The sequence below is a fragment of the Delphinus delphis genome, chromosome 14, assembly GCF_949987515.2.
Source record: "Delphinus delphis chromosome 14, mDelDel1.2, whole genome shotgun sequence".
Classification (NCBI taxonomy): domain Eukaryota; kingdom Metazoa; phylum Chordata; class Mammalia; order Artiodactyla; family Delphinidae; genus Delphinus; species Delphinus delphis.
The window spans coordinates 24,837,752-24,863,531 of NC_082696.1; the positions used below are offsets into that span (position 1 = coordinate 24,837,752).

At 35.7% G+C, this 25,780-nt stretch overlaps 1 protein-coding gene across 10 annotated transcripts in view; it reads left to right on the top strand.

Moving 5' to 3' along the window:
• Positions 1-25,780, top strand: part of REPS1 (RALBP1 associated Eps domain containing 1) — a 72,922-nt gene that overhangs the window by 39,361 nt on the left and 7,781 nt on the right. For 4 of the 10 annotated variants that reach the window (XM_060029878.1, XM_060029883.1, XM_060029888.1 and 1 more), the window contains exons 9-15: positions 8,408-8,529; positions 12,007-12,087; positions 18,686-18,773; positions 19,560-19,661; positions 21,742-21,814; positions 23,135-23,253; positions 24,077-24,159. In XM_060029878.1, the coding sequence (XP_059885861.1) occupies positions 8,408-8,529; positions 12,007-12,087; positions 18,686-18,773; positions 19,560-19,661; positions 21,742-21,814; positions 23,135-23,253; positions 24,077-24,159 (668 nt within the window). The remainder of the gene's footprint in view (positions 1-8,407; positions 8,530-12,006; positions 12,088-18,685; positions 18,774-19,559; positions 19,662-21,741; positions 21,815-23,134; positions 23,254-24,076; positions 24,160-25,780) is intronic. The other 6 variants (XM_060029880.1, XM_060029879.1, XM_060029881.1 and 3 more) reach the window with 6 other exon arrangements.

Sequence of the window (25,780 nt, forward strand, 5' to 3'; positions counted from 1 at the left end):
TTCTAGGAATAGCTATCTTCTTTTTTTCTAAATTTTTAAAATTTTTATTGGAGTATAGTTGACTTACAATGTTGTGTTAGTTTCAGGTGTACAGCAAAGTGAATCAGTTATATATAGACATATATCCACTCTTTTTTTAGATTCTTTTTCCATATAGGTCATTACAGAGTATTGAGTGGAGTTCCCTGTGCTATTCAGTAGGCACTTATTGGTTATCTATTTTATACATAGTAGTGTGTATATGTCAATCCCAATCTCCCAATTTATCCCTCCCCCCTCTTAGGAATGGTTATCTTCTATTAAAAAAAAAAAAGATTAAGGTGACCTGCTAGCCTACCACAATTGTATCTTAAAGAAAAAAAAAAACACGTTGAGTTATTATACATTTTAAACTCAATCTCCACCTCTTAAACTCAATTTCCAAAGAATCATCTTTGTAGCACAGTTTCAATTTTACATATATTTTTTTGCGATTATTTGGTCAGTCTCTCTTAAACTAGATTAGAGGTTCCTGGGCAGATAGTAACCAGATTGGTCTTGTTCATCATGTTTAAGCACCTAGCAGGGTGCAAACTGAGTACACATAAGTAGGCGTTCGCATTTTTGAAATGACTAAGTTGGCTGAACCACTTGTTTAAAACTGTTTCCTGTCTTCACACCACACTGCTCACATGAGCACCTCAGTAGTATCTGCTTGAGATGCTCAGAGAGGTAAAGGAATTTGTTCACTATTCTGTGTCCTCCTCCGTAATCGTTGCTTTGTACAGTAAACTTGAGCATGTGTTTCATTGTTGTTGATACGGTGCATAGATAGCATAGGTCCCCAAGCTCCTAGTGGTACTTTTAACATGAATATTTTTAAAATCCAGACTTTTTATTTATGAGTCGTTTACCAAAAATACATACTTGAGACTAGCTTGATGTGCGTTAATCAATGTTAATAGTTTCTCTTGTGTTCACACAGAAAATTTTAACATATAAAAGCCTGTAGAAGTAACACATCCAGCTATCTGTTTTTACACAAGTGCATTCACACTGTACATCCTTGATTTTTTTCTAATAATGTTGTACATCTCTGCACTTTGTTACATATAGAGCTGTCACATTCTTTATCATAATTTGTGAATGTTCCTTAATTCAACCAGTTTCTTATTGATGGAATTTTCGAGTAGTTTCCTGGCTTTACTTTTAAATTGGTGTTGCAAAAAAAAAGGTACATATATTTTTGTTTTGTACAGAGAACCTCGAATCTTTGTTTTGGAAAATTTACTCTCCAAGTGCCTTTAGTTGCAGAGGAAAATGAAAATAGGCACTAATATTCATCATTAACTTTACACCTAAGGAATTAATTCTCAAGCCCCCCACCCCATATATGTATACATTCTTAACACTCGTGTCATTTCTTTTCAGATAGTGGGGTATTTATTGGAGGTGATGAATCAGTACAATTGTAAATATTGGCAAAGGTGCACCATTTAGTGAAAGTGGACAAAATAACTAAACTCCTCAAATTCCTGGCAAAAACAAATTCCTGACAAACAAGACTAGCTAATACTTGAAGGAGAAAACCTCTGCAAGAATGACACAATAGGGGCTTTAAAAGATTATGGTTTAAATATCAGTGGATTCAGTAAGAGTCCTTGGGTATATTTAATGATACCGTTAATTATTTTTTGCAGAAATGAGCTTTTTTCTTTATGATTGTGTTGTGAAAGTCAAAATGAAGTGAAGGATGTCTGTCTTGCTCTGTTAGGACGAGAACTCCATGGAAATAAATGGGAGCCTTGTCTTCTTGCTCAATACTGTATCTTTGTTTACTATATTTACTTATAGGCCCTCAGTAAATGTTCACTGACTGAATTCATGCTTTTATTAATTTTGCCACCAAATTTCGCCCAAAATCTTTAACATCTTTTATGGTTTGTTCTTTATACTCATTTTCTGTGTAAGTCTTGAAGAAAACGCCCCAGTTTAGTTGTTTTTTCTCTTTATGAAATTTTAGTCCTTATTTTAAGTGGATTAACTTTAAATGGGCTTTTTCCATTTGTAGCTATACTTAGATAATGGAAACCTCCTGTATATCTGTGGGTAATATTCTTTGAAGTATAATAGCTGAGCCAAATGGTATTTGCTATAAAATGTTGATCAGTACTGCAAAAAAAGAAAAAAGGGCAACAGATGCAATTTAATTAGTATTTGGGGTAAGTGTTTTATTGTTTTCAAACCTTGTTAGACATGTTTTTACATTCATTTTTTAAAAATCTTTGGCTTTAATTCAAAACTAATAGACTTCTACATAGTCCTTAAAATCTGCTTACTGAGTAAGTTTCCATTTTGTGGAATATTGGGGAGAAGTGGAATTAATTTTGGAAATAGAACTTAGTTTTTCGATCCATGTAATATCATTCAAGGCAAACAAAGCATATCTTAAATTAAGTTTTTAATTTCTTTCTGCATATGCATTGCTTATCCCTGTCTTTTAAGTGTGAATGAAAAAGGTGCTGTTTATAGGGGGTTTTTTTAAACTTAAAATTTATCCACACCTGTTTTTTTTTAATTTTAAATGTTTTTTTCTTGTACAAATAATATTCACATCTCAAATAAATAAAAGATATAGTTACTTTTTGCTTAGATGAAGTTGATAAATGAAATTAAAACCTTGAACCTACATGATTGAAGAATTCTTCCTAGGTTTGTTTTGCTACTTGAAAAGAAAATAAGTTTTAAACCATAAGACTTCAGGGAGTATATATATTTCTATTAGATTGATAATAGCTGGCAGTCATTTTGAAGCAGTTTTTTTAGTGTATTGAGTATAATACTAGGAAAATGAGAGAAATTTGGGGTGGGTAGATTATAAACCTAGAATGAAACTGAAACAGGTTCTTTCTCTTTAAGAAAGAGGTTGTTCAGCAGGTACACTGAACTGAACTGAATCTAGGAACCTTTTAGGGTCTGTGGAGCCTAGAAGGATGAAAACTACTGACAGTATTTTTATTTTCTAGTGCGATCCTGAAAATAAGGTTTGCACTTTTCGTATTATCATTACTAACTTTTTTTTTTTTTTTTTTTGCGGTATGCGGGCCTCTCACTGTTGTGGCTTCTCCCGTTGCGGAGCACAGGCTCCGGACGCACAGGCTCAGCGGCCATGGCTCATGGGACCAGCCGCTCCGCGGCATGTGGGATCTTCCCAGACCGGGGCACGAACCCACGTCCCCTGCATTGGCAGGCGGACTCTCAACCACTGCGCCACCAGGGAAGCCCTATCATTACTAACTTTTAAATGTAGATTGACAGTACATCAGTATGATCACCCTGGGTTGTGCCTTCCAGGCACATTTCTATACATGCAAATACTTTTTGCATAAAAGCCCTTTTGGGGTTGATTTTAACAAATAATTTAGGCTCATGCTCTTCTTTTTCAGCCCTGATGCTCTGATGATGTCAGGGGCAGAGCAGAACCCTCAGGAGGGAGGCAGGGTTGACACAGTGTTCCAGCAGGAGGCTAGGTTGGAACACTGCATCAGGTAAGAGTAAAATTACACCCCTGCCTCCGTAAGGATACAGTCTTAAAGACTAACTTTTGTGGGCAGCTATGAAACTCTTTGTTGGAGTATTTATAAGGAGCCAAGTTGAAGGAAGTGTAGTTTATTTACAAACCTAATGCCTCTTCCCAGGCTCATGACTGTTAGTTTCTAGAACATAGGTAATTTGCTCCTTTTCTACTGCCATTTGTTGTACTATATATGAAGTTAGGAAAGAAGCAATGTGTAATTTTGCTAATTTATTCCAGAGATAATTTTTGAATTTTCTATGACAGTGATTTTTTTTCAAACTTTCTCATCTTAGGGACCCCTTTACATTCTTAAATATTTTTGTGGACCCCCAAAAAGGCTTTCTTTTTGTAGATTACATCTGTCAATAGTAACCCTATTAGAAATTAAAACTGAAACATTTTTTTAAAATACTTACTGCTTTATTTTAAAATAACAAGAGTATACCCCTTATATATTAGCATAGGTATTTTTAGGAAAATAACCATATTCTCCAAAATAAAAAAATTGTGAAAAAGGTGGCATTGTTTTACACTTATGCTAATCTCTTTCATATTTGGTTTAATAGAAGACAGCTTAGAATCTCAACTAGCTGCATTCTGCATTCAATCTGATGAGTGTGTTACTTTGTTTGAGGTATATCAGGTGTTGGCACACCAAGCCCTGAGGCCAGATCCAGTCTGCTGACTGTTTTTGTATAACCTGCAAGCAAAGAGTGGTTTTTGTTTTCAAAAAAGAATAATATTTATTACACATGAGAATATATGAAATTTGAATTTCAGCATCCATAAATAAAAATTTATTGGAACACGGCCAAGCCCATTCCTTTGTGAATTACCTATAGCTGCTTTTGACAGCAGCACAGTTGAGTGGTTGCAGCAGAGACCTTACAGCCTGCAAAGCCTAAAATATTTACTGGCTAGCCCTTTGCAGAAAAAGGATGCCAATCCTTAGTACATGAAGAAAATTTGGCCTCACGTAGTAAAAGGGAGGACTATTTTCAGATAATTTTGGATATTCTTTGCTATTGCACCAAAACTCAACAAATGGTAATTTCTTAAAGGTTAATTGCAGTGTAAAAGCTGAAACCATATTAATGAATTGTTTGTACTGTTACATAGATCTGTCTTGAACTTTGAATGAATCTTTTACCCATGCACGGCTTTGTAACATAATGCGCTGATTATTTGTAAAATATCGGTTCATTGAGTTGTACAGCTCTTTCAAACGTTGGGACATTTTATTATAAAATATCAAAAAGTGTGTTTGTTAATATCACAACCTATCTTATCAAGGAAGTACTGGGAAGCTCTTGAGCTTATAGACATGGATATACATTTTCCAAAATTCTAATCTTCACTTAAAAGCTCAAACTTTGTCATTAGTAACAAATACTGAAAATTGTTATTTTCCTTGAAGGGACAGGGTCACTTAATCCATTTTCAAGAAAATCCCTGCCTAATAGCCATGTCTGAATAATTACAGTTTATCACCTGTTCTTTCAAGAATAATAGTGGCCTGTTCAGCTGACATCTGAATCACACTGAGACAACCGTTGCACTTTAATATGGAGAAGTGCTTCATATTTGTTTCCCATTTTGCCACAGAATATTTTAAAAATGTGTTTCCAGGGGTGAGATTTAATAAAATTAATAATTTTTACTGCTTAATTGTGAACATCCTTCAGTGAAATTGTAATGCATATTTATTGATTTATTTTTACATATTTTAACTGGAATGCATGGTGGTAAAGAATACAATGACTGCTATATTGTAGCAGTAATCACTATATATTTAGGTGCCACTGCCTTGATTCTTGCTAATAAGCTAGCAGTTTTACCCACCATTGCTTTTGCACCGTCAGTGCATATGCCAACACAGAGAAAAAGCATTATTACTATTACAAAATAATTTTGATGTTTTAGACCCCCCTAGCAGTGTCATGGGGACTCCCAGGAGTCCACGGTTCACAGTTTAAGAACTGGTACTGTAGGAAAATAACTGTATCGGAATGACTATGAAGTATAATTATTTGGGTGAATAACACTTAAGTTCTTAGTTAGCCTCAAGGGGCTGGACCCACTGCAGCTTGGTACTAGTGAATCAAAGAGGTACCCAGAATCCATCCCAAACCTGAACTTCCCTGCAGTGGGGATGGTGTACATTCTGGCCCTAAATTTGTCAGTAGAAAACTAACAGGAGAACAGAGGTCCAGGCAAGTCAAATCAGGGCCCCAGTTTGCCTTAAGGTGACATTTGAAACTTAAATAATAATACAGTATGACTTTTAAATAGGTTCTTTCAAAAATTAATCATCCTATAGTTAATACTATTTTTATTCTATTTTTCCTTTCCTTAATATCTGCTTTGGGAGATCTTTTAAAGACGCTTCTTCATTCACCATCCTTCTGACAGAGTTTCACTTCCGGTAAACTATCAAATCTATAGCTATTATCCTTCTTTCTTTAATTCTCTTTCCTTTTGTTTTGTTTTAATTTAATAAATTTATTTTATATTTATTTTTGGCTGCGTTGGGTCTTCGTTGTTGCACACAGACTTTTCTCTAGTTGTGGCGAGCAGGGGTTACTCTTTGTTGCGGTGCACGGGCTTCTCATTGCGGTGGCTTCTCTTGTTGCGGAGCACAGGCTCTAGGCGCGCGGGCTTCAGTAGTTGTGGCACGTGGGCTCAGTAGTTGTGGCTCGCGGGCTCTAGAGCGCAGGCTCAGTAGTTGTGGCGCACGGGCTTAGCTGCTCTGCAGCATGTGGGATCTTCCCAGACCAGGGCTCGAACCCATGTCTCCTGATCTCTGCCCAGTGACATATGTGATCTCCCTGCATCCCTCGTCCATCCTCTCCCACATTTGCCAAAGTAGGCTGTCGTACTGCTCTGATGTAGAGCTCACTAGAAGCATCTTGCTGGTGAGGTCCAGCTCCAGTTTGCCGTCGAGCGCCTTGCCGTCCTTGCTACAGTCCAAGTTGAAGCTGCTGTGGGGCCGGGCAGCAATCACCCCCGGAGAGCTGGGCTCGGGGGCGAACATAGAGGCCGAGACCGGCGAGTTCATCCGGGAGCGACTCTGCTCCGCCACCATCTTTAATAACTTAGGCTAATTCATCTCCCTGTGTTACCATAGGAAAAAAAGTCCATGATTTTTGTTCACACTGAAAACCACAAGCTATTTCCATGAGGAATTTGCTGCTACTATTTATTATAAATAATTTTTTCATTAGTTTTTCTCTAAGAGCATTGTGTTAAGAGGTCTTCATAGAACATTATATAAAGCGTTTCTGCCTCTTATTTGTTCTATATCACTTTGGCACTTTTACTGAGAAAGAGATAGAATTAAGAAAGAAATAGCAAGAATGCTTGATCTTAGAAAACAAAAAATTATCAAAATATGATGCTGGACTACAAATTAGAACTTGCAATGTGATATGACTATAAAGAAATAATGTCAGGGTGAGTAAAAGGGGGGTATTTTGAGATAGTCATGTAACAGAATAGGTGAAGAAAAATTTTGAGACTTCTTCAGCGTATCAATAGTTAATTTTGGTTCTAGAAAAATAATGGTAATGGAGAATGAATTTAAATGAAGAACACACAAAAGTAACTCATTCAATAAATATTTGAGTGCCTAATATGTGGTAGGTCCTGTGTTAGGCACTAAAATGTGAAGGATTTACTTATGAATAGATTGGAAGGTTAAAACCTATACATTGCTAAGTTGTTATATGGCTGTCTATATAGGAATCTGAAGTATAGTACTAACATTTAATGGCAAATGTCTTTCTTTCTGATGGAGAAACTCAGGTGCTATTTATTTTATTCAACTTGCCCATGGTCAAACAATGAGATAGTGACAGATATTAGAGTCATATTTTTGATACAGGTTCTAAACAGATTAGGTACTCCCCATTAATTTGGCAATCAATGTGATTTTCAGACTGGGATTATATTCAAAGCCATGTAAAATTTGGGAAGATTGGAATGAGAATTTAGTTACCATTAAATTCCTTCTGTTTTTAAATTACAATTTGAGAGCTTGGAGAAGCCTTAACTAATTAAAAGTAGAACATGATGTCACATAATACTTTAAAAACCACTTTGAAATCCTGTCGTGGATTTGTAGCTCTCTCAGTTAAGTCTGTAAATGCTAGTGAGCCTAACGATAAAAGTTTGTTTCGTGTGGGCTCATTGACTTTGCTTTTTGCTCATGCCTGGGCTCTTTCTCTCCTTTTGCTGTCTGCCTTGAAAATATATGCTGCTTCTTGGTAACAAGGAAGACTTGTAGAGAAAATTCGAGAGAATTAGTGTAAATCAGCAGTTCCCAAAGTGTATGCCAAGGGAATATTGAGGGATTTTTATCTGATAAAAAAAGGTTTATATTTGGGAAAAACTGATTTAGACATGACAAGTCTTTGATATACAAATGTGCGTGGGGACACTCCAACAGGGAATTTTAGTATTCCCAGATTTATTTGAATAGAAAACCTAATTTTTAAAAATATCTTACTGATTGATATTCCATGGAATACACTTTGGGAACTGGTACAAATCCATCCCTACTAGATTCAAAGTATGTGCCCTATTGCATTGCTATGTACAACACTCTTTTTCTACTTATTTCTAACTAGATTTTATTTTCATGGAAAACTCTGGTTTCAGGTAGACAGTAAGTTGCAAGAATAAGTATTGCCTGATTGTCTGATTGTTAAGATGTTTGTTTCGGGAACATGAGAAAAGGAAATTTAGATTATAAATTACTACTTGTGAAAACCTTCTGTTAGGTTTTTATGAGTAAATATTCCTAAACTAAAATATATTGTTTATAGAGAATTTCTCTTTTTTAAATTGCAGACGTTGGGGATCAGCCAGGTGAGGTAGGTTATTCAGGCTCTCCTGCAGAAGCACCTCCAAGCAAGTCTCCATCTATGCCGTCACTAAACCAGACTTGGCCTGAGCTGAATCAGAGCAGTGAGGTTAGCAAAGCTTCCCTTTTCTCTCACTAACATTCACTTTTTTAAGGTAAGAAGTTCCGAGCAGGGTAATTTCAGCATATAGCTCTTTCAGCATGCATGCATAGTTGAGGGACCATATCAAATGTGACTGTGATAGATATTTGTAATTATATGACTCTGAGGTTTTCAAAGTACTTTTTCATATGTATATACTATCATTTAGTTTCCACCATTCATTCCTACTAAATCTCTGTGGGTTAGATGGGGCAGATGCATGAAATTAACAGTCGAAAGGGTAAATGTCTTGGACAAGATATCTTACAGCCAGTAAGCGACAAGGGCTGAGGTTTGAACACAGGTCCTTTGGACGTTCAGTCAGCTAGCATACCTGCTGTGTCACACTGCCTTCTCATTCCTGTAAGCAAGGCCTGGGATAATAGATTTGGAATCTTGGCTTTGGAAGTGATATGAGAAGCCACTAAACCAGCTTTCCACATGAAAGAAGTATTTTCTACATTCCAGGCTATTCATAGTAATTTATTTTATTTAATACAAAATGGAATGATTTAACCCTATTAAATGCAGTGGTTAAAGACCATGTTATATAAGACCAAGCCCAGCGTGGAAAACAGAATTTGAGAACCACCCCCCATTACTTTGGAACTCCATTATACAAAACAATAGAAGTAGGGCCACTATGATTAGAATAAGGGAAGAGGACCTGAGGCCCTGCCTCCACAAAGCACCCTCTGAGGCCCCTCTGTTAAATCTTCATGCTCTGTAGAACTTCAATTGAAAACCACTGCTCAGCCTGTTAGAGCACTTTTCTTTGTGAACAAGTTATATTTTTTTTCCTTACAGTCTTTTGTATCACTTTTAGATAGTGCTTGAAGCTTCTGTGCTTTCTGTGTCTTTTAAAGCCAGAAAAATACTGGGTTTAAGAGACACTAGTTAATTTTGGACAACTGAAAAACAAGAGAAGTAACTGGCAGGTTTAAAGTACTTTGCTGCTGCTTTATGACAGATACCTGCTTCTGAGACATTATAATATACATCCGTCATGCTGTCAGATATAAAACCATTTATATAAGTGTTTTTCTGGAGGGAAGATTTAAGCCTTGAAAGAATTTGCTAGTAGAGAGGCTTTATGGAGAATAGGCTCAGTGTTCTTGAAACCACTGTTTTTTGCTGCCTTTATTCATTTCTGTCATTTTTTTTAAAAAGCAGTATCAGATTAAAAGATTATTTTTACTGATATCTGTTCATAAATAAAAGCAACTCTTTCTAAAGCATGTCAGTTCAAAAGCCCATCTTCATTCCAAGTAAAAATCACATGTGATCATTAAAGACTAGCAATGGAAATCCCTTTCAAATCTGATTTAAGCAGTTGCATTTTCCCTTCTTAAATCTTCTTACCAAGTTTCATTTTGTGGTGTTTGCTAATAAGGACATGAATGTCATAATTGGTTTTTTGCACTATGTGTGGAAAATCAAAATGTTACTAAAACTAACATTGATTTTTGACACATTTGAATAATATTTATTTTTTTTAATTTACTTAGGATATGGAAATTATATTTTAATTTTCTACCTCAAAGCACTAATATTCTTTCAACAAATATTTATTCAGCATTTGCAAATATGGATGAGGCACTGTAGGGGATAACACTAATAATCTGTAACACATATTGAGCACTTTTGATGTAACCGTTCTGTTCAAAAAGCTCTTTACATATATTAACTCTTTACATCCTTATAACAATCCTGTGACATAGGCATTATTAATCTCACGTTACAGATGGTACAACTGGAACACAGAGAGGTTAGATAACTTGCCTGAGGGTGTGCAGCGTAACTAGGATTCCAGTCGTCTGGTTCCAGAGCCTGTGCTCTTAACCATTATACTAAAGTTACAAAGATAAGAGTGTTTCTCTGCTCTCCAGCTAGCTTACATACAGTCTTGTAAAATCAAGTAAAATCTCATGCCACCAAATAGGTAGACAGATGTCTTCTTTTTGGAAAAAATATTCTGCATCTAAACTTTTCTCCATAGTTAGATAATCAGAATTTTAAAAATTCCTTCTGTACCTATGCAACAATAATTATTGAAGAAACTAATTACATTAACAAATATTGGTAAGTCACTTCCCTGAAGTGATGTCCCTTGATAAAAGTGAATCACTGTGGATTTTCTTTATTCAGGAAACACGCTGAATGCATCTCTTATTTCTTAGTATATCTTAATTTTATGATTTCAAAACTAATCTTTAGGGAAAGCTGTTGAATGATTGCATTAGCCATTTCTGTAGATAATTTTTATAAATGTGTTCATTTGCTAACATTTAGTTTCTACATGTCTTCTCAAATTGAATATTACTATTTTAAATAGTAAGTCGAACTTTGAAGCATAAAAATGTATACTTTTCTATACTGAATTATAAAAAGAGGATTTTGGTTAATGGAGTAGGTGTGTCTGTGTGTAAACATTCATGTGTATATATTGTATATGTGCAGATGTTTTTCCTTCAGCGTATAACTGGTAATTCTTAAGAATCAAATTTTAATGATAATTTTAATATGATTTTGATATAAAATCCTATACTGTTTATTACTAAGATCTTCAAATGGAATTTACTAAAATTAATAATCACTTATCACTCCACCTAATTTGAGGTATGATATTTGTGTACCTCTTTTAGAAGAGTAGTATTTCATATCAAAATACATCTTCTATATATAACACATACTCAGTTGCTTGATTTGCTCTCATTGTGGCCGCATTCTGATTTTTCTAGCATGGGGTTGGAGGTGGGTGCCTGATTGGCAGTTTTGTCTTGTGGTCTGGCATGGCCCTGTTCATAATGCTGATTACAGGGGTTGACTTGCTACAGATTGACATAAGCTCAAACTTACATTAATTCCAGAATTCTTTGCATTTTATCTCAATTATATTTTATTAAATATCTATACATATGTACAGAATATGTGCACATACATAATAGAATCATCTTTCAGGGGTCGCACTGGCAAGTCGCACTGACTTGCTTTGTTTTGACCAAAACTTTGGTACTCAGAATTCATTAGTACCACCAAATCAGTGCATTAACATTTGGATTTTAAAAGAAGGATTTGAAGTTATTCTTTCTCTAGTCAAGACAAACCCCTTTATATTTTTCTTTTGTCACCATTTATACCACTTAGACTCTGTTCCTTTATTGTGTTTTGAGTTGAATTCTGTAAGGCTTTGAATCTCTCCCATGGAGATTGCAATAAATTGTTACTGTACATTTGATCGTGAAGCTGCTCACTTTACATTACAAGATGACCCAGCATAGATAATGTAGAATGTTTATGGAAAAACAGAGCTTACGGAATTTTGTCAGGCCTACGAAACACAACTTGCAGTGCAACCTCTGAATTACTTTGCTAAATCTTCTCCGGTGATCTTTTACTCCATCTTTCTCATCATGCTGACTTGTCTCTCCTCTGTCTGTTCAGCAGTGGGAGACATTTAGTGAACGCTCTTCAAGCTCACAAACTCTGACCCAATTTGATTCTAACATTGCACCAGCTGATCCTGTAAGTCAATCACTTAGCTTGCTTGTTTGAAATTAATTTTATTAACCCAAATTTTCATTCATTATGGTTTTTAGCTGATATGCATGATTCAGTGGAGTGCTTAGAGGGAAATGGTGGCAGGCTTTTCAATTTTGTGTGTTTAATGGTGGAAAGAACTTTTTTTTTTTACCATTCTTTGTATTTTCTAGTTATTTTAATGAGAGAAATCTATGTTTTTAAAATCTGATACATGTGTCTAAAGGAGCATTTTGTGACAGTTGATTTAGTTGACCTTGTTTTCATTTGCTAATTGAGTGTATGTTTTATTAAACATATACTGCTTATTGCAGTGTAATGACAGTAAATACTATTTTATTTGTATGCTTACACATCATGTAACATGTGCTATGTATGTAAACATGCAGTGTCATCTTTTATTTTAACAGTCCAGATGGTACAGCTTTGACTTAATTAGTATGTTGAGTCCTGTTACAAGAGAATCAAGTTCAGCAAAACAATAGCGCTGTTGGTCAAAGATTCCCATTGTGCAGAGGAGGCTCTGTCTTGTCTTCCTGTGGTTCACTGTGTTGCTTTGAAAATGCTACAAAGTTCACATCCTGATTTAAACAATAAATTCTGTCCCATAGATTGAACTTCATATATGCCCCACCCGTCCCTCAAGTTATTTGAAAACTTCTATACTGTAGCTATTACAGTCTTCTCACTGTTCACTCCTGCCTTTTCTTTTATTTTTCATTTTTTCCTATAAAGAGAAGGACATGCTAATAAGTACCTTTCAAAAAGAAAAGAGGAAGTAAGTAGGAAGGGAAGAAGAGTGTAAAGGTAGGATTTTAAAAATGAGTTCAGTGAAAAGAATTGGAGAAAGTGACACAAGGCATTCTTTCTAGATGTTTCTGACCAAAGATAGCCAGCATTTATTAATTAAATGTTAAAATAGTCTTGTTATTTAGTATGGATTTGGGAGAAGTGGCATTTAAAGATAATAATACATCTTCAACATTTTAAATTAATGGCTCTTTGGTGTGTTTTATAATTTTAAAGAATTTATATCTGTTTGAAATACAGAGAATGCTGTTATATTGAATTCAGACATAATGTATGGAAGTGTTTTAAGTGTCTATTTTATAATCTATTCATTATTCAGGGGCCAATTAATATGTAGATTATCTGAGCCTTTGGCCTTCTCTTTCCTTACTACTTTGAGGACATTAATCTTTGCTTTTAGTCTCTGAAAAATAGGAGAGAAATAAAAAGGCAGCACTTAACAATTTTTACTGCTTATTAGCAGCAGTAATTAAAGTTTCTTGGGAAGTGACACGTGCTATAAGCTGAAAGAAAGTTTTACTTTAGCTCTGAGTTTCATTTCTCCATATTATTCTTATCTCCTACTTACAGTCAAGTTAATTTTATTTAAAGTACTTAATAAAAGTATTTTACAGGGAAGGATGTAGCAGTAGAGACTCTTTTATTCTCTAACCCTTAAGAGATATTCAGAGTAATAATTCATTGTATTATGATCTTTGTCAGGCCAGAAAAGAACATTAAATATAAAAATCTAGAACTCGGAGGCAAACTAAATTGAGTCATGACTGGCAGGAAATGCAGGGAAATAGTTGACTTAATAACAGTGATATTCTTGTAACTTTTTGGAAATAATATCCAAATTTGTGAATTCCAGCTCTAGTGTTTAAATGATATGGCATAATACTTTCTTTTGCTATTTCTAGTATGGCAGGAGGCTCTAGGAAAGAAAGTTTTAAATGGTTAATTGACATTTTAAACTTGAGTTTAGGCCTCTAAATTTGATAAAGTTGGCAGTCTTAAATATTTATAATCTGGTACCTAGAAACATCTTTTTTCTTTTACGCTGGCAAACTATAATCTCACTGTAAACTTTCAATTAGTACAATGCCCTGCTTTCAGTGAGGGTCTGAGTTTCTTAACCTTCATTTAATTCTTACCTGACATATTATCAGTCTACAGAACACAGCCTGTGGCCACATTCCCAAATGATCCTTTGCAAGGTTTATATAAATAAGGATTATAAGTAAGTAAATAAGGTCCATTCAGATTAGAAGAGACTCACATAGGAGAAAAAGAACACTACAGTTCTGATATGAATTTGACATACCTTACAGTGTCAGAAACACTTAATGGAATAATTTTTAAAAGCCAAATTTTGATAAGTAGATATTGCTCAATAAAGTTTGTCTGTGAAGGACTCCAAACTGCTCTGTAGCACTTAGAGACAGCCATCACCCAGGGCAGTGACCTCACATGCAAACTGAGATGGTTAATTATTAGGCTCCCAGAATTGTTATGAAACTGAGTTTCTGATATCTCATTTCCAGCAACCTGATTACTTTTGTTGAACTGCTTATTCTGGTAGAATGTGTTTCCACCAGGAAATTCTAGACTGACGAGAAGTGCAGTGCACTGGTCTCTGCCATGACTTATCTCTGATCTTGAGTGCTGTAGAATGTTTGACTCACTCAGGGTATGACAAGGGAGTTCATTTGATCACTGATTATGCCCAGCCAACTCAGTTGGTTTGGTGGAGCCCCCTTCCAGGTGCCTGTGTTATTCTCTAGGAATATCAAGATGTCAAAAAACAAGTCCAGTCTTAAGTAGACCACAGCTTAATCATTATAAACTGATGGTAATATGCTGACTTTGATAATTATCATATGTAGCCATGAACAAAACTGTGGGCAGAGAACTGTGGGCTAACTCAACCCAGTGTGTTTGGGCAAGTTTTCACAAAAGAGGGTATGTTTGTATGATGAGTTTTGACTGAAACCGTGAATTGGCAGAAGTGGACAAGGACATTGCAAGCAGAAGGTCACGAGCAGCAGCAATTCAGTGCAGTGAGAGTGTAGGGTAGACACGTATGGGGGAGTGATGGGGAGCTGAAGAGTGTGGCTGAAACCTGACTGGGAAGATCTTTGTTTCCTAGACCAAGGATCTGAACTTAACTGGGAGCTAACAAGAAGTACCATGATAAGATGGGGGCGCCAAAGAGGTAGCTGGGGAAGATCGTTCAGGCAACAATGTGAAGGACTGCTGGGATCAAGAGAGAGTGAACAAACACATGAAAGAATACTCAACATCATTAATCATTAGAGAAATGCAAATCAAAACTACAATGAGATATCATCTCACACCAGTCAGAATGGCCATCATCAAAAAATCTAGAAACAATAAATGCTGGAGAGGATGTGGAGAAAAGGGAACACTCTTGCACTGCCAATGGGAATGTGAATTGGTACAGCCACTATGGAGAACAGTATGGAGGTTCCTTAAAAAACTACAAATAGAACTACCATACGACCTAGCAATCCCACTACTGGGCATATACCCTGAGAAAACCATAATTCAAAAAGAGTCATGTACCAAAATGTTCACTGCAGCTCTATTTACAATAGCCCGGAGATGGAAACAACCTAAGTGTCCATCATCGGATGAATGGATAAGGAAGATGTGGCACATATATACAATGGAATATTACTCAGCCATAAAAAGAAATGAAATTGAGCTATTTGTAATGAGGTGGATAGACCTAGAGTCTGTCATACAGAGTGAAGTAAGTCAGAAAGAGAAAGACACATACCGTATGCTAACACATATATATGGAATTTAAGGAGAAAAAATGTCATGAAGAACCTAGGGGTAAGACAGGAATAAAGACACAGACCTACTAGAGAATGGACTTGAGGACACGGGGAGGGGGAAGGGTAAGCTGGGACGAAGTGAGAGAGTGGCATGGACATATACACACTACCAAACGTAAAATAGATAGCTAGTGGGAAGCAGCCGCATAGCACAGGGAGATCAGCTCGGTGCTTTGTGACCACCTAGAGGGGTGGGATAGGGAGTGTGGGAGGGAGGGAGACGCAAGAAGGAGGAGATCTGGGGATATGTGTATATGTATAGCTGGTTCACTTTGTTATAAAGGAGAAACTAACACACCATTGTAAAGCAATTATACTCCAATAAAGATGTAAAAAAAAAGAGAGTGAGATGATGAGCACCTGAACTAAGTGACACAGGAATAGCAAGTAGACAGGACTGGTTTCAGACAGACAGGATAGTAAGATTTAAGCCAAGTAGAAAATGTAGATATTTGAGCACAATAGAATATTCAATAAAGTACGAAGATGTATAAAATCAAGTACCTAAATATATAATACAAATGTGCCATGAGTGTTTAGGAATGGGTTTCCTAAAGGTTTTGGGTGATTTGAATAGTTAGAAGAAAGTGAGCAGAGCTTGTGAGTCAGTCTCTTTACTTTTTTCTCTGTTTTTAAATATGGGGATGCTAATTTGGAGCAGAGAAAGTGTTACTTTGGCATCTTGTGCTCAGGACCTAGAGACTTACAGGCATTTATGGTTCTTCATCTGGGTGTTGAAATGCTTAAAGTCAAAGCTCGCTCTTCTGCTGCACGTCACAGTCACAGACCGAGCTTCTGATCACTAGTCTGAGGTTGGGCCTGGTCATCTGTGTTAAAGCTCTTCCAGGAATTGCCTTGTCCTACTAGTAGCAGGATCCACTGGATTAAAGCTGTTGCAGGCTCATAGCAACAATTAGTTATATGACTGAAGTATGCAATAGGAAATTGATTTGCTGGTACAGAAACTTATGCAAATTATTTAGAGAATGAATAGAACATTCATGATTTTCTTTTTGGGGGGTCATTATTGTGACTTCCCTTTATTGTACTGGAAATATATGAAAAGGCTACTTAATATATCTGTTACAAATTTTATAAATATGACTCTATGTACATATACACAGAATATATATTAGATCAATATTATGAGTTAAAGCATGTAATAAGTTTTCCTTGCTTGTTTTTTCTTAGTGTGCTTTGGGTTTGGAATAAGCATGAATCTATCATGCTTTCTCCTTTAATCTTGCCTTAGAATGTTAAAATCTGATTCTCAGCAGTTATTTCTGCTATTAAAATTGTAAGTTAAGAAAATAGTAGTTATTCTTAAAGCCATGTTTTTCATAACCATAAACATAACAAACAACATCTTGAGTGTTTTGTTAATAATTTAGAATGTTAGAATGTTAAAATCTGATTAGAATGTTAAAATCTGATTCTCAGCAGTTATTTCTGCTATTAAAATTGTAAGTTAAGAAAATAGTAGTTATTCTTAAAGCCATGTTTTTCATAACCATAAACATAACAAACAACATCTTGAGTGTATTGTTAATAATTTCCTGAGTATGACTCATTCTTATGTGAGAAATCTAAACTTTTATCCATCTATTATGTTTTATAACTGTAACTTTAGAGTTGTAGGGGAAGTGTTAGTTCAGGTTTATTAAATAGTACATAACCCTGTCCAGAATCTCACTGGCGTAGGGACAGGAAATTACTGTAAATGGATTTATCTGTATAATTGCAGTAAAGAATTCATTTGTTATAAATGGGTTGAATTTAGAGATTATGCGAATAAGCCAAGGCGACCTGTCAGACAGGAGATGGTATGCTAGAACTTGCAGAGGTGTGGTGTTAATACTGTCACCAAAACAGCGTCCAACTTAAATTGAAAGGTCATTATCCTTCACATTAAATGATAAATTTAAACTCATTACTAGTTATTTGAAATTTAAGGATCTCAAGTTCAGTCTTTAGCAGCAGCACATACAAAATATGAGCTGACTCCTAGTAGAAGGAGCTGAACTCCTGTAGGCATGTTTTTTAGCTGGTCTGTTGCTGTTAAGCCAAATGCTTGATCCGTTCTAGTTCCTCCCCTGCGCGTCTCAGCTCCCAGGGCCAGGCCTCCCTGGCTACCCAGATGCACCTTTCTCTCTTCCTTCCCTTTTGGAGAGGCTGCCATACATTGCCTTATACTCTTTTCAGAAGTTTATTCTGTCAGTTCCTTTACTCCTCTAACTAGACTTGCCGCTCATGCCTTATGTTGAGAATTATCAGATGTAATATAGTCATGAAAAAGTTTAAGGAAAGTATTAATGTTACAGTAGGAGTGTTACTTATCATAACTCTTAAAAAAATGGGTTCCTTTTGTGGAAGTTTTATGCATGAATTTTAAACAGTTCTGTAGAACTAATCTATAGAATATATGTATCATGCCTACTGTTACAATATGACAGGCATCTCATTAACTTTGTTTTATATATGAAAAAGAAAAGTGTCAAATTTTTTGAGCAGTTTAGTGAAAATGAATTCAATCTTTTACTTAGTCTTTGGGTTCTCATATAATAGTTCCTTTTAACCTCAAAGGTTCAGATTTGTATAACTTCATCAGATCATTTCACACTTTGCCTTTGAATATTGTCTTGAATTGTATTTTTATAAGATCAGTTTTCTTCTCAAATCTTTAATCACTCAAAGTTAAAATGTACTTTTTATAAAACAAATCAGAATATTAGGCGTATACAGAAAACTTGATTTTTTTTAAATATAATTCTGGAACTTTTATTTAAAAAATTAATTTTCATGCTTGCCTTAGTGTGAATGAGGAACCCTGTCCACCGGTTTTTGAAGTGTTTTTAATTTTGGTTATTTCAGGGTACCTGCTTGGCATTTTTAATACAAATTCTGTATTTCTTCCCATTTGTCTGTAGGATACTGCTATTGTTCATCCAGTTCCCATCCGTATGACTCCAAGCAAAATCCACATGCAGGAAATGGAACTTAAAAGGACTGGCAGTGGTAAGGAAGCTGTTGCTGGGTTGTGTCTTAGTTTAGGAGGTTATATTTTAGATTAGCATCAAACCAAAATACACAGGTAATCATTCTGAGTTCAGGTTTCTTTTGTTAATTGCTTATTTTTTTAACATAGTACTTTTTCTGCAATTATATTTGTACTGTGTGTGTGTGCTTGTATATTTTTTAAAATTTATATTACAGTTTTAAAAGCAAATTACTGAATTTAATTTATAAAGTTTTTAAATAAGGACGTTTGGAAAACGTGACTTTTCTGATACCCTGTGGGTTTTTATGATCATTCTTGTGAATTTACATTTAAAGTATGTTCAAATTTTAACCTAAGAGGTATATGTTAAAGTGAATCTTGACTTTGAAATAGTATATTTTGCTTTAACTCTTGAAGTTTCTCCTCATTTTAGATTAAATGTTTTAGTTAGGGTCTCTCACAGATAGATTTGTTTTCTATGTAAGTCAACAACATAAATTACTTATTTTACAGTCATTTGTGTGGTGTTTTATTTAACTAATTGCCCTACAGGGATAAAGTTAACAAAGTATGAACATGCAGATTGACTTTTTCATTATAAAGTATCTTCTGTTGTGGCAGAAAACAAAATTGTGTATAAACAGGTTTATGTTTGTCCTATTAAATATTATTTTGTCTTACATTTCATGGATTTACTTGCTACTTCTTTGGAGTATTGAAACAAAGTCTTGTACTCTGAGGTTTATGAATTTATTAATTCAGATACCTATATCTTGTATTTTTACCTATTAATTCTCTCCTAGATCATACTAATCCCACTAGCCCATTACTTGTGAAAACATCTGACCTTTCAGAAGAAAATAAGATAAATTCATCAGTGAAATTTGCTTCTGGAAATACTGTAGGTAAGTGAAAGATAGAATTACATCTTCCATTTGAGGTTTATTAAGTCTGGACTTAGAGTCTGAATAATTCAAATATATAACCATTTAATATTATCTTCACTGGATAATGCAGGAGAATAGTCAGTCCTTTTAAACACCCTACCCTCTGTATGAATAAATGGTTGCCCATTGCCACTAAACCTTCTTCAAGGCAGGCCTCCTGTTTGCCATCCCTCTCAACTAGCCAGATTTTGTACATTGGCTCTTTCCCACTAGCTCCTTTCTTTCTGTCTCACAAGAAATTGTGCATATATTCATTCATTCAGCCAATGTTAATGGAATACTATGTGCCAGGCTCTGTTCTAGACACTGGGGATTCAGCAGTAAACAAAACAAAACAAAAAAATCTTTGCCCTTTTGGAGTTTACATTCTGTAGGGAAGGTAACAGAAAAAAAGGACTCATATCTTAGGAGATAATTAACACCCTGGATAAAAATTAAGTTGTGAAAGGGGAGAGGTAGTGACATTTTAAATAAGGTGATCAAAGAAGGCCTTACAAAAGATGACATTTGAGTTAAAACTTGAAGGAGACGAGGAATTGGGCTCTGTGAATATCTGAAGGAAGGATGTTTAAGGCACAAGGAACAGCCAATATGAAGCCCTGGTTTAGGGAAGATGCCTTATTTACTGGGAACAGCAAGCAAACGCCCGAAATAGAACTAGTTAGTAAATTTGGCAGGTAGAGGTAGCAAGTGGGAGAATAGTAACTGGGGAGCAGTGTAAGACTGACTTGTACTGAGTAAGATGAAAAGCCATTTAGAAGGGTTTTGAATGGAGAAGTGACATAATCTGACCTTCCTTTTTTAGCAGGATTATTCTGGCTGCTGTATTGGGAATAGGCCAGAAGAAGGCAAGAGTTCAAACAGGGAAAGACCATTTTAGGAAACAGTTATAACAATACAGGCAAGAGAAGATGATGGCTTGGCCTAGGGTGGTAGCAGTAGAAGTGCTGAGAAGTGGTCAAATTCTGGTTAGATTTTGGTAGGAAAAGACCACAGGATTTGCTTGAATGTCAAGGGGTGGGGGTGGGCGGTCATGGGTGGTTCAAGGGATCTTAGCAACTGGGAATTGACAGAGTCTGTGGTAGGAGAAGGTTTGTGTGGGGGGTGGGGGAGTCGGAGTTCAGGTTTGGACATGATAAGTTTGAGATGCCTATTAGAACATCCAAATGGAAATTCGTTAATTTTAGCATCCTTCTTGTACCAATTAAGTAAACTTCTCAGTGATTTGACAAGAAAAAGGAAAGGGATACATTTTGAAATGAAACTAAACCAAATAACCAGTCCCTTCAATGTATCACTCTTGAAAGGTATGAGGAGTATTTCTTCAAATTATCCCTAGAGTTTCTATTTTAAAACTTCTTTACTGCTTCACAACTCTTAGTCTCTTCTGGGATTCTCTTCTCCTTCATAAGACTTTGAGGAAATTGAAAATGATATGACCTCAGGTGAAAAATTGGTACCCTCTGGTTAATTTCATAAATTTTATTATTGTCTAAGCACATTTTATTCCCTTGTCAAATTTTTAAAAATTTTACATTAACAGTTTTTAAGTTAGCTTTTTTACTTAAGATATTTCTAATTTATTCTTTAAAAATGAATTTTTCATTACAAAAATTATTCACACTTGTAGAAATGTAATAAATAAAAATATGAAAATTACTTGTAATCTCACTATTCTACGAGTGACTGTGATTAGCATTCCTTGTCAACCTTAATCCTCATTCTGGGCATGTTATATTCTTATGTGAAATGAAACTGTAATACATGTACTGTTTCCTGTCCTCCTTCCATGTAACTTATTTTGAATATTTCTCTGTTATTAAATAATAACTTTTTTAGATTGTAACTTGTTCACTGTGCATAGTATTGTGTTGTGTAAATAGTCCATGATTTATTTGATTTATATCTAATTTTTTACAGTTAGTAATACTATGATGAAATGTTAACGTGTTAGCCAATCTTTGAATATCTCTGACTTGAAACAATAATTCAGTTATATAAATGATTATTATTAAATAGCATATATCCCATTTATCAGCAGATGGTTACAGTAGTTCAGACTCTTTTACTTCGGATCCAGAACAGATTGGGAACAATGTAACTCGTCAAAGGTTAGTGTTTCTGTCAATAAAAAGCATAATTAAAATATCTTGTTAACGTTTTAATATTTAAAATTATTTAAAACCAAGTATAAGTTATTTTATTCTTCAGTTCTGCACTTCTCTAAAGGCTGTTAGGTTACCTACTGATTTATGTAAAAGGGAAATGATTTTGATTCTTTCCAACTTTAATAGGAAAACAAAAGGAACCGTTATGTCTTCATGGTATTCTGTGGAAGGTTTAAAATGAGCTGATAATTTCTTGGCAGTAGTGGTTGAATACAGTCCTTTTTGTAGCTCATCACTGAGAGTCTATTTAAGTAAGAAATGTGCAGATTTCCTTTCATAGCCTTATGGGCAAGTACCAAAAGAATTCAGTGTTTTAAAATGTCATCTGGAAGCACAGCCCAGTGTTGGACTACCTACCCACCCTGAAGATCTGCATTATACATAACGTCTCAGGCACAAACAAAAAAAGGTGTGGGGTAGGGTGAGGGTAGCAAGGGCTCTGTCTACAAGGGCTTCACCGTCCACTCAGAACTGTGCACAGGACAGAAGCATCTTTCTCCCCCGCTTTTCACGCATTGTAAGAGCCTTTTGCCACACTCCCGGAGGATATATGGAGAGAGTGGTAATACAGAATCTCTGAAGAGCTCACACAGTCAAAAGGCTGCCTTTTCATATATCTTAGAGTTCTCAGCCAGTTTGGATTTTAGTCTACTTTTTATTCCTATTAGTGAGGATCAGATTGCTAAAGTCCATGAGACTCTTTTCTGAATACATAGACGACTTTGGTGGCCAGTAAGTGAATCTCGAGAGAGGGTTGAGCATGAGGATAAATAATCACGTCTAAAATGAGAGGGCCTGTGGTAACACAGAACGGGCATCTCACACAGTGGAGCTACATTCTACCTCAGCTTACCAAACTTGAAATAAGTTGAAAGCTAACCGTATCTGAAAGTAGAGTTTCTCTTTTTTGAAAATAGCTTTTCAGACTAATATTATCTTTAAATGAATGGAAAAACATTACACTAGGTTAGAAGTCTACCTTGAATTCATGTTAATAGCTAACTTTCTTTCTAAATTTTTTGAAATTTTGTTGAATGTATAATTATACTTTATAAAGAAGATTCTTTGCTATATTAAATAACTACTTGTGAGTGCGCATCATAAACAGCACTGTTTGTTTGTTGTAATACTCGTCTGTCCTCTGGAGAAAATGTCTCACCAGTAAGATCCTTTGCTGCTTAGCTGAGTTTGAATGCTTAAGAAGAAAAAAGAAAAGCTCCAATGTCAGTAGCATGACCAATTGTAACGGGGCGAATTTTGCAGGTCTCATTCAGGAATGTCGCCTGATAACACTGCACCACCACCTCCCCCTCCAAGGCCTCAGCCCTCTCATTCTAGATCGTCGTCTTTAGATATGAATCGGACCTTTTCAGTCACCACAGGTAGGGGTTAGAGAACCATAATATATATTAAATACATTAAATATATTAAGCTAAAGATACACAATATTTTCTCTTATTTTTTGATACTTATATAAAGAAAAACTTTGAATTGAAAAAGTATCAAATGAGAGGGAATTTTTTTTTCTTAATGACTACCTAAATTGAGTTCAAATGATAACGATGGGAACCTGAGAGATGCCACAAGAGATTTTAAAAGAATGATGTGGAGATATCAAGGAGGTAAAGCTAATAGGTCTTAAATTACATGACAAAAGAGAAAGAAGAGTCATAACTTACTCAAAGGTTTCAGTTTTTATATGACCGGTCGTATTGTTATCACGCTGGTGGAAATAGAAAAGTTAGGACGGAGGGTGATGATGTTCTGTTTTTGATATTATGCGTTTGGAATGATGAGAAAAAACAGAAATAATCAACAGGCCAATTGGACTTGTGGATTAGGGAAGAGTGATGCATTATTTGAGAATCATTTACGTAGAATTAATAGACTGAAGTGTTAAATGAGAGAAAATTTGGAAGTCTTCATATTTGATAGCTAAAGAGCAATCAGAAATATGGGAAGAAAACCAAGAATGTATAGTGTTATGGAAATAGGGAGGAGCAAGACAAGAGTGCCTCATGCAGCAGAGCAAGAGAGATGAGGTCTGAGAAGAGGCCATGAGGCCTGACCACATCTAGACAGCTTTACAAGTTATATGTGGCTTCCAGTACCATATGTTGGTATTGGAAATCTTTTATCATTTGATCGCATTCATTCAGCCTGTCTGTTCTATTAGCAAAGTAATTATATATTTACAAAAAGAAGACTTGTGTGTTCATACAGGACAGCAACAGGCTGGAGTTGTTGCCCAACCTCCTGCAGTGCCTCCAAGACCACAGCCCTCACAGGTAATTCTCCTAGGTATTCACTACTAAGCATCAGTTATTATAGTCCCCTTAGTCAACTTGTCTGTTAGGTCTTTGATTCTATTCTAGAATTATTCTGAAGATCAGGAATTACATAATTGTCATTCTTAATGTGCATTTATTAATAATTCAGGGAAGGGGACTTCCCTGGTGACGCAGTGGTTAAGAATCCACCTGCCAATGCAGGGGACACAGGTTCAAGCCCCGGTCCAGGAAGATCCCACATGCCGCGGAGCAACTAAGCCCGTGCGCCACAACTACTGAAGCCCGTGCGCCACAACTACTGAAGCCCGTGCGCCTAGAGCCTGTGCTCCACAACACGAGAAGCCACCGCAATGAGGAGCCCGCGCACCACAATGAAGAGTAGCCCCTGCTCACTGCAACTAGAGAAAGCCCGAGCGTAGCAACAAAGACACAACGCAGCCAAAAATAAATAAATACATTTATTAAAAAAATAGTAATAATTCAGGGAAGCTAGGTCTTATTTTAGAAGATAAGGATTCCAATAATGATTTATTTTTTGAAAGAAGCTCAGAAGTGAACCAAATGATAATGTCTTGACAAAGGAGGGTTTAGAGGAAAGAGCAATGGACTGGGAGATATGAGGTGTCCATGTTATGTCCTGGATCTAACAGTGACTCAGAGTAACCTCCCTGCATCTCCCTGGATTTGTTACTGTGTCAGTGAAGGAAGTGTTAGATGACTTCTGCAACCCCCCTGCCAGGTCGAAGTTGTTTGCATCTGCATAAAACTGTTATGTTCCAAGATAGATTCTGGAATATAGCTTAGTTTCATGTGACTGACTGGCTACCTTTTACATGAATGAGTTCGGTTGATTTTTCTGAGTTAGATTCTTATAATGAAGTTGCTTATTTGCAGTAAAAAATATGGTTTCCTAATCATCAAATACACTGAAATTTGAATATTCCAGTATTTATTTTATCTAAAGTGCCAACAAAAATGCTTTTACTGTGTTAAGCTGTGAAACCCAGTGAGTTGGTCTCTTCACTCAAGAACCAGTCTAGTGCGAAAGACAGAACTGTAAACAATTATAATAAAAGTGCTGCAGTAGACATATTTATAAAATACTTTGGCACAGCTTTTCTAGCTGGTAAAGTCAGGAATCACATTGAAAAGGTCTAAGTAAAATGAAGTAAGTTAGACTTAAGCAGAGACTTGAAAGATAAAATGGTATTTCTTGGGGAGAGGGCATTACAACCAGAAGGAATGGCATAGAGAGGTGTAAGGTAAGCCTGGCATATTCTTCAAGGAAAAACCATTGAGTTCAGTACAACTAGAGTCATGGGAAAGGAAATTAAAGAGGTGGGAAAGGGGCAGAGCATCTCCTATATCATACTAAGAAGGTGGAATTTTTCTTATAGGATGTAGAGAATTTTTAAAGGGACTTTTTAAAGAGACTTCAGATTTATTCCTGTAGCATCCTGTACTTACTTCCCTTGTCATAAAACTCCTCAAACGGTATTTTAAACCCTTGTTTATTTATCTCTTGTCCTGCACTAGGCTTTATTAGGGGATGGGCCTTACTTGTTTATTCACTATTATATCTATCCATAGTGCTTGGCCAAAAGTAGATACTCAATAA